We start from the raw sequence: 9,214 nt of genomic DNA, 5'->3' as shown, positions 1-9,214 counted from the left end.
TAATCAAGACAAATAAATTTGAATTTCTGAAATACCCTTAATTAATCAATAAGGTATTATCTTATATTTATTTTTTATTTTATCAAACAATCATATTTAAATTAAAATCTCTTCTAAATATAAACTCAAATAAAAATTTAATATAATTATTGATGATTTATTATATATTCTTAACAATATTTTTTATTTTCAATTTTCGTATAAAAATATCATAATATAATTACATATAAATTATTATTTTAAAAAGTAATTTATATATTATGTTCATTTTTGTAATTTTAATTTTTAAAATCAATTTTATTTAATAAGTTATCAAACATTTTTTTTTTGAATAATTCATCTAATTTACAAACTATCCAAAATCTTCATTTTTTATGACTCAAACTCGTATTTTTATAGGCATAAATAAAAATGCTCTAACACTTGAGCTACCTACTTCGTCAAGTTATCAAACATTATTAGTGACTTTTATATTTTACTGCATTTTTATTAATATAAATTACAAAACACTTAATTAGTTATTTCTTCAGCACAGTTACAGTTAATTCTTATTCAACAGATGGCTTATTTAAAAATCTAAACGATGCCAAATTAAGCTTTAGTCTATTAATTTAAAAATATTTTGATATTTCTACTTATAATATTTTTTTCTTCTCAATTTAGTTCTTTATTGCATTCCTCCTATTTTGATATTTTTTGATAATTAATAATATTTTTAAATGTGTAGTTCATCGTACAAATGTGTTTTAAAATCCACTGCATAAGGGAAAGAGAATTGCCCAAAAAAAAAGCCTAACGAATTGCAAACATAAGATAAGTGAAGGGACAAAACTATCAAGAAAAAAATAGAGGTAGAAGTTCCAAACATTCTAAGTTAAAGGACTAAAAGTGCAAATAACTTTTTTATCATGATATATATATATATATATATATATTTTTCATTCCAAATCTCTGATAGTTTTTATTAAAATAAAATTCATAAGGCCGACAGGGTACCACGCAATTTGTTTTTATTAAAATAAAATTCATAAGGCGGATCGGGTACCACGCAAACCACTCACTAAATAAATATATATATATATATATATATACATGGAAATTCTATGGTGAAGACGGTCCGCATGAGAACCGTAGTATTAGTGACGGTATTTCATAGTATTAACGACGGTTTCTTAGAAAATCGTCACCAATACTATAAAAAATCGTCACCAATACTGTGATCCGCATGAGGATCGTCCGTACCATAGACGGATTGTATAAATATATATTTTTTTTGAAGAGAAAAATGGATATACAATTTATTTGCTATTTTTTTTTTTTTTATCTATTTGAATATAGATAAACTAGTGATTAAGATTTATATTATTATTATTATTATTATTATTATTTTGTTAGCTTAATCAACTCAATTATTATTTTTTATTCTGTTTGAGCTTGGTATTGAAATTTATGATCTTTTCTTTAACAAACAAAAATCTGAAGAAAAAAAAAATTATATTATGTTACCTAGATTATCCAATAATCATTGCGATTTTAATTTTCTCCTGAAGTAACAGAGTGAAAAGGATTAAAAAAAAAAGTTGCAGATTAAAAGCAGTTCAATCACAAAGGAGGACACCTACAAAAACACCATTTTCCCAAAAAAAAGAAAAAAGTAAGTAACAAATTGTGGATTCTGACATATATACATTGTTTCTTGTTCACTGTGATATTGTGGTACAAAGCAAGCAACCGTTTCCTCATGCAAGGGATGAACTTTGAACCAATATCAGAAAAACATATGTTGGTTTTTCAGTCAAAAAATAAATAAATAAAAGATTGAGAGTATCATATATTGCCATAGTTGTGTTTTCTAACTTTCTATTTTTGTTGTTGATTTTTTTTTTTTTTTGTTTTTTTAATTAAAAATCAACGACCTTCTTTAAAAAACGGGGCAGTTGCAAGATCCGAATGAGAAAACCTTACCCAAAATCCACCCAACTCATGCTTTTGAGTTTTAATGGGCTTCGGGCCCCCTAAGTGATTTCAAGTCCGCTTAGCCTGGGCCGTGCCAATTTTGTACTAAAACAAGATAATTTAGGTGCAAAATTTTTGAAAATTTCAACTTCCCATGGGAAAAAAAAAATAATAATAATAAAAAAAAAAGGGAAATGATTCAGTTCACAAACTTTTTTTTTGGATCATGTTCACAAACTTTTTCGTCTGTCCTAAATTCTTGATGCGGCACTTACCACTATAATATTAATTTTTTTTAAAATTTTTTTATACCACATCATTTTAAAATATTTTTAAAAGTTAAATAAAAGACTTGAGAAATATATATATATTTCAAAAACTTAACCAGAAGTTGTTTTTATTGATAAAACAGATAATTTTAATTATTAAATATTTTTATCTGTGTCCATCAAAGCACAGATTCTAATATACAAAATAAAATAAAAATAAAATTTTAAACAATTTGTAAATGAGATGATTTATTTTAAAAAAAAAAAAAACGTATTTCAAGATCTTCGTAGTAACGCCTTCTTTTCTTCTTCTTCTTTTTTTTTTTTTTTTTTTGAAAGAATAGCAAGCTTTTATTTTTTTCTGTATTTTTTCTTTCCCTTGTACTTTCTACATAAATCACCATCCGCCACCATGCATGTGCTGAAAATGCTCACTATTGTAAACACAGGACAATCTCAACCTATGACGTAGAAAATCCAAATTCAAAGTGGACCAAAATCCAAATCGAGAGAGATACATTGGGAAAGTCCATTTTGATTATCCAAACAATTTTTTTTATTTATTGCATTTTTCCAAACAATTAATTACTGACAAGTGTAGATATCTATTTTATATTATTATTATTATTATTATATTTTTTTTTGGCTGTATTTTATATTAATTAGATCCTATTAAATCTTCATTGACATGAAGCATCCCATGAAACATGGTATCAGGAGTGGCAACACATGACATACGAAATGAAACGACAATACAAATATTATTTTTTTTTTTTAATTATTATTATGTTTTATGCTTTCTTCAAACTTTGTAACTTTTATAGGAAGGATAGACTCGCGTGGGAGCTGAGTGGTCAGAGCACCACAGCCCGGCCAGTGAACGCTGGTTCGAGTCGTGGGGGAGGGGATGGGGAGGCCTGGGAGCATAGCAAGAGAAAAAAGAAAAAACGTATATAGGAAGGACACAAAAATCAACAGTTACAGTCATGAATGAGACAATGACTCAGATTTATTGTCACATGTGTGGCATGGACCTAACCACGTGCCATGAAAAATCCGTGAAACCACCAGTCAGGGCAGCCTTGCCCACGCCCAGTTCCGTTCTGTTATGTACTGAATCATGCACCTAATTAAACATAAATTTCAGCTTTGCCATCCAAGAGGTTGCCATCCAAGAGGATAGATACTGCGTCTTCATTCTTCAATTTACTACTTTTCATGGTCATATTAATCATATTTATGTTACCTTTTTTTTTCCAGCACAATGAAGATATTTACAAGCCTAAAAGATTTTCGTTTGAACATTTTTCATATTCCGTTTTCAATCATTCATTCAATAAAATGGTGGTTGCAACTTCCAAATCACCACTATAAAACAAAACAATTTAATCACAGGTTTAGATTGGTACTGTATCTCTTTTATTGGGGAAACAATATATATGAATATATATGTATATATATATCTATATAGATAATAGTTCCACTATATCAAAATAGATGCTTTTTGAAAAAAAATATTAATTTTGCTTTTATTGTATATACTATATATATACACAATAAAATATATTTTTTTTTCGATAAAATATCAGTTTTGATATGGTTCGCATACGGATAGTACTCAATTCGAATCTATCATATAATTTTAATTTGGTTTATAAAACAATGATCTTAATTATCGGATTGTCGTATATGCTAACAAGATTAATTCAGAATAATCTGCTTAAAATATGACCTCAACCTCAGTGCAATACAATATCCAGTTTCTATAGTTCTATATAAAATAGGATCATCCTAAATCATGCTTCCTTAGGTAGTTATTTAAATGCTCTCTGTCATTCTAGATGACTTTTAATGTCAGTGAACATCAAAACCAGTGAGTATGCTGGACTTTCTTATGTAAAGTGCGAATGCAATCACAATATTTATTTTTTCTCAAATTCGACTGTAAAACAAAATTGTAATTATTTATATTATAAGAATTAAAGCATGCCTTGCAAGAGAATTAGCGAGAATTGCCTACAACTGTGCTAATTGACAACTACAAACAGTAAAGCTAATTATGATGGCCAATCAGGTAGCTTGACCCTAATCGTGGTGGTTTTTGCTAAATTAAAAGAAAGAATTATAAACGGCATTCCTTCAATACGTCAAATGCAAACCAGTTTAGCTCTTACCCTTTTTTTTTTTTTTTTTTTCCCGGTAATACATTTAGTTCTTACTCTTAAATAACAATAATCCTTCTCAGAAATAAATAAATAAATAAATAAATAAATAAAGTTTCTTCTTGGAAGCGCAAGAGAAAGGTAGGGAGACACGGGAAGAAAGAGAGTCCATTTACAGATAATTTTGACAAATCGAAGCTCACAAGTGACAACTCAACTTTCCCTACCATCAAGTAAAGTATACATTTTTTCTGTAACCAGACAAGACTGACCTTCTATGTTTTCTATTTTTTTTTTTTCTTCTGAAAAAAAAGAAGGCATTGAAAATAAATGAGGATTGAAGTCAATGTTAATATAGTTTTCTTCTTTGTACACCATGTGAAAAAAAAAAAAAAAAACAATAAAAAAATAAGAAAAGAAAAGAAAAGAAGCGAGGAAGGTGGAGGAGAACAAATAAACAAACAAGGGAATTCAGTCAGGATTCTTACAGGCAAAGATGAGCAGTGAAAACTCAGCCTTGTCTTTCCCTTTCTGCGCCAAAACCTTCTCTTCCAACCACAACCTGCTATTCAACCCACTTCGTGTCCTAAACATGAAAATGGCGGACCCAGATGTTGGATTGAAAAACCAGCCATGAACATCCCACATCATATCCACCAACAAACCGTCCAAAAATATTGCTTGGTTCCCTCGAAAATTCCACCTCAATCTCTTTACTTGAAATACAATCTTCTTATCGATGTAGACACACAATACAGGGCTCTTTGGTCCTTCTAATTCTTCTTCTTCTTCCCTCTCGCACTTGATCACGATTTCATGTTGTATTCCTGAATCACAGAACTGCGCTTTTGTCGAATAAACAGCGTTACCATAAAACCGCTCACTCCGACAAACCAGTGAAAATTTTGCCTCCTGAATTCCCTTCTTAGTTTTTAATATTTCATCATCCTTGTCTCCTAGAAGTAGACCAATCTCTGAGTCGGCCAAAACCATGACATAAAACCCATTAATTGGCTCTGGTCCTTTACCATACTTTGCAGTAGAAATATCCCACAAGACTTCAATTTTCGTATTGCAAAACTGGAGCGTTTTTGAGCCTCTGTTCTTTTGGATTCGCTTAAAACTGGAATCCAATTTGGAGGCAGAGGAGGAGGCATTGTCACCTATATTAATATTGAAACCTTGGCCTATAAGGTTGGTCCTCCATGTAAGAGTGATTAGAAGCTGTTTTTGGATGGAGAGCTCTGCATTGTATATGCATGTAACTTCATTTGGGATTGAAGAATTGTGTTTTGGTGACCGATAAGACTGGTTTGAAGGCCCTGAACAATACGAATCCGATACCTTAACGGCATGCTCGCTGTAACAAGTCGCTAAACTCCTCATCGCAGAGAAAAAAGAAAAAAAAAAGGAAAAAAAAAGGGGGAAAAAAAAAAAAGAAACTACAGAAAAAAGCCAAATAGGGAGGTGAAAAATGAAAATCTATATATAAAAGAAGGTTATGAGGGAGGGAAGAAAGAAGGGTGTTTTTCTTTTACTTTGCCTATGCAAGAAGAAATTGAGAGATTGAAGAGGACAAAGGATGGGGTACTTTGCACTCACTCTGGTTTTCTTCCATGTGGGGGTGTCCTTCCTATTTCACAATTCTGAAAGTGTGAATGAAAAACGAGCAAAAGACAAATTAAGGAAGATAATAAAAATCCATGTTCTTGGCCAGCCTATCTAACATTAATTACGATTCCCCTTTAACCTTAAAAGTTTCTTTTAATGAAAATTGAAGCAGATCACCAAAACTCTTCTCCTTGAATCGAGTGCCAGTTCATGGAAATTAAAGTAAATTATTAAATTGACATAAATTATATGGTGTGGTAATATTAAACACGTTCCACCAAAAGAAAAAAAGATAGTATTATTAATCAAGAATATAAGAAGTAAATAATAATAGGAAAAATTAATGTTGGATTAGATTAGTGGGCGAAACTTAAGAAACAATTAGATTCGGATCGGAAACTTTGACTGATAACTACTCACACATGGACATGGCTAAGGGGGCTGACTTGGGAGATGCTATCAGGTAACATGGGGTTGAGCTGATGGTGATGATGATAAATGGATGATAGTGATTGATGGACCCAGCGATTTAAAACAGGCTTGAGATTCACCTACTGCGATTCATAGATAACTGTGGCTCCGCTTCATCAAGACAAATAATATATATGATAAATTTCTTTATTTTTAATGTTATTTGGGTATACATGATCAGTTTTGGGATACAAAAAGTTGGTCTTTCCGTTACAGAACAGAAAGGACAATCAAAAAATAGCCAATTGTAAGCTTTTCTTTCACATAATACATTTGAATTTATAAGACATTAAATTATAAACAGTTACAAAGAGAACGCATTAAAGCTAACTTTTTTATTTATTCACCAAAAAGCTAACCTTTTTATTTCTTGGTAATGGCATTAAAGATAACTTTCTTGGTTTAGTTATGGGGTAAAAGGGTCACCCTGACCCTCATCCCCTGTGCACCCCAAACGACTAGTCCCAAAAAAAAAAAAAAAAAAAAAATCTTAGACTGAACAGAAACAGAGGACAGAGAGACTTATCCGATATGAAATATAATTTTTTAAGCCAGTCCGGGGATATATCTGATAATAACTGCCAGTAAATGAACCAGGGATTTTTTGGCAACCCAAATTTGGAAAGCAACAAGTGGAATAAGGACAGCCAAAAGAGTTCGGAGAGAACTATTAGACAACCAAAGAAGAAAATTTGATAAACTTAGTTGCTGTGTTCATAACCCCCTCGGTCACTAATAATCCATAAAATTAATATAGGATGGGGGTCATTCTGATTTAAATTTGAAACCGGAATAGTTATTTTTATGGTTAAAGCTTACCATTAGCTACTACTAATGATGTTAACGTTTACAAAGACACATCATCCTTCCAAATAATTCAACCAAATCCAAAAAGTTTTTTTTTTTTTTTTTTATATACTTTTTCTTCACAATTACGTTTTTATGTTCGAAACTGATCTCGTTTGTACTTTATCATACATTATTGAGTAAATCTTCTACATAAATTATTTAAAAAAAAAAAAAAAAAAAAGAGGTTAGGAACTTTACAGAACAAATCAGGCTTTTACTCAGTGTCATGTTCTTCAAAACAGAAACAGAGAACACGTGGTGTCAATTATATACATGCAGTAAGACATTTTCATAATTTCTTTAGATTAATTCATGGATAATGGGAGAAAAAAAAAAAAATATATATATATATATATATAGAGGGTTTAATACAAATATTGCACGAAATCTTTTTATGGACAAACCAAAATATGCTTGGATGGTCCCAAATTCATTTAGGCAAGCCAAGTAAGAATATCCTTTCCTTTACGTATTTTACCCAACAAAAAAAAAAAAAAGAAAAAAAAAAAAAAGAAAAAAAAAGTCCTTTTCTTTACGTAAAACGCGTTCCTAACGGTGTCAAAAGAACATGAAGCATTTATTCTTTTCTCAACTGCAGCTTACTTGGATATTTTGATGATGGAATCCATTTTAACCAGCACCACAGAGAGCATATGCTAGCAACTTTCATTTTTTAAGATTTCTATATTAATATGAGCCAGGAAAAAAAAAAAAAATTATTTCTAAGAGTGACGATTTAGATATTACTGCTTCTTTCTTTGGATATACTCCTAAAAGCAGGCTAAAGAGGACAGAATAATGAAACAATGCAGGCAAAATGTGGGTAGCTACTTCGGTGAGATAACCAATTATACCATATCAGTAATAATCATTTCCATTGATGATTAAGTCTATCTTCCAAGATTGTGAACTTTACTTAGAGAGTGAGAATTCTTCCACAAATGGTGAACTGATAAGAAGGCTGATTCTCTGGCCTGCCTTGGACCTCCATTTACAGACAAGAAAACATCCTCTGAATCATTAGGTCGTGTGAGGTAATTAGTAAAACCTACCTGTTATTAGGCTGTCACACAACATGTACCGTCAATGACATCTCACTCATTAATAACAAAAAGCATAGTGCCTCTCTTATGTTTCTGACATAAGCAAGCAAGATGCAACTTGCCTCTGCCAGTGAAAATGCTCAAGATTGGCTTAAGAAGTGCTGGTAAAATCATTGACCATATTTGAAAGTCCTGAGCTCTTTTCCCTGCTTGAAAAATAATAGGTTTTGCCTCGGACATGAATGCATTAACAGTAAGCTCCAAGGCTAAGCAAAAAGCTTGTAATGGAGGGATAGAAGAATCAAGAAGAAGCCACAAAAATCCTCTTGCTAGTTCCTCTCCATATGACGAAACCAACAACAACACTCCATGTCCGCCACTTCTGGGCACCCATCAACAATTTGTCTACTACCACGCGCAGTGCGTGTTGGCTTCCACTTAGGCAAGTCCACTAAAGCTGAAGGTCCACTGGACAGATGCATGGTGGCTTAAGCTCAACTAAACTTAAAATCACTCAATTCTTCGTTTATTTTAAATTCTTTTATTTATACATGGGGTCCTCAAGCTCCAGCTCACTGAACATGAAAGGATTTTATTTATGCATTTATAAGATGTCGTACGACATTAAAGAAGCTTTGGGCTTCCAAATGGATGGTAGTTTCAAGCACATGGTCCTTCAGCAGGGGCGGAATTAAGGATTTTGCTAATATTCCTAGTTTAGGGTTTCCCCTTGGCTCCATGGGTTAAGTAACATCATGTATAGCATTAAAAAGAAAAAAGAAAAGAACAAGAAAAAGAAAAAAGTAAATAACATTTGCATTGTGCCATTCCATTTTGGGGAAAAAAAACACAG

General features: G+C 31.4%; 1 protein-coding gene across 1 annotated transcript; it reads right to left on the bottom strand.

Annotated features, from left to right (window-relative positions):
• Positions 1 to 4,468: 4,468 nt before the first annotated feature.
• Positions 4,469 to 6,479, bottom strand: LOC107432139 (uncharacterized). The gene has a single exon (XM_016043209.4). The coding sequence runs from the start codon at positions 5,771 to 5,773 to the stop codon at positions 4,859 to 4,861; it is 915 nt and encodes a 304-aa protein (XP_015898695.3). The 5' UTR covers positions 5,774 to 6,479; the 3' UTR covers positions 4,469 to 4,858.
• Positions 6,480 to 9,214: the final 2,735 nt, after the last annotated feature.

Source organism: Ziziphus jujuba, chromosome 11, assembly GCF_031755915.1.
Source record: "Ziziphus jujuba cultivar Dongzao chromosome 11, ASM3175591v1".
NCBI classification, from domain to species: domain Eukaryota; kingdom Viridiplantae; phylum Streptophyta; class Magnoliopsida; order Rosales; family Rhamnaceae; genus Ziziphus; species Ziziphus jujuba.
The sequence above is the reverse complement of the archived record's forward strand: the minus strand, read 5'-3'. Positions and strand labels throughout refer to the sequence as shown.

What these genes read in the sequence shown, in the direction of transcription:
- LOC107432139 (XM_016043209.4), bottom strand. Translation starts at nt 5,773, where the DNA reads ATGAGGAGTTTAGCGACTTGTTACAGCGAGCATGCCGTTAAGGTATCG.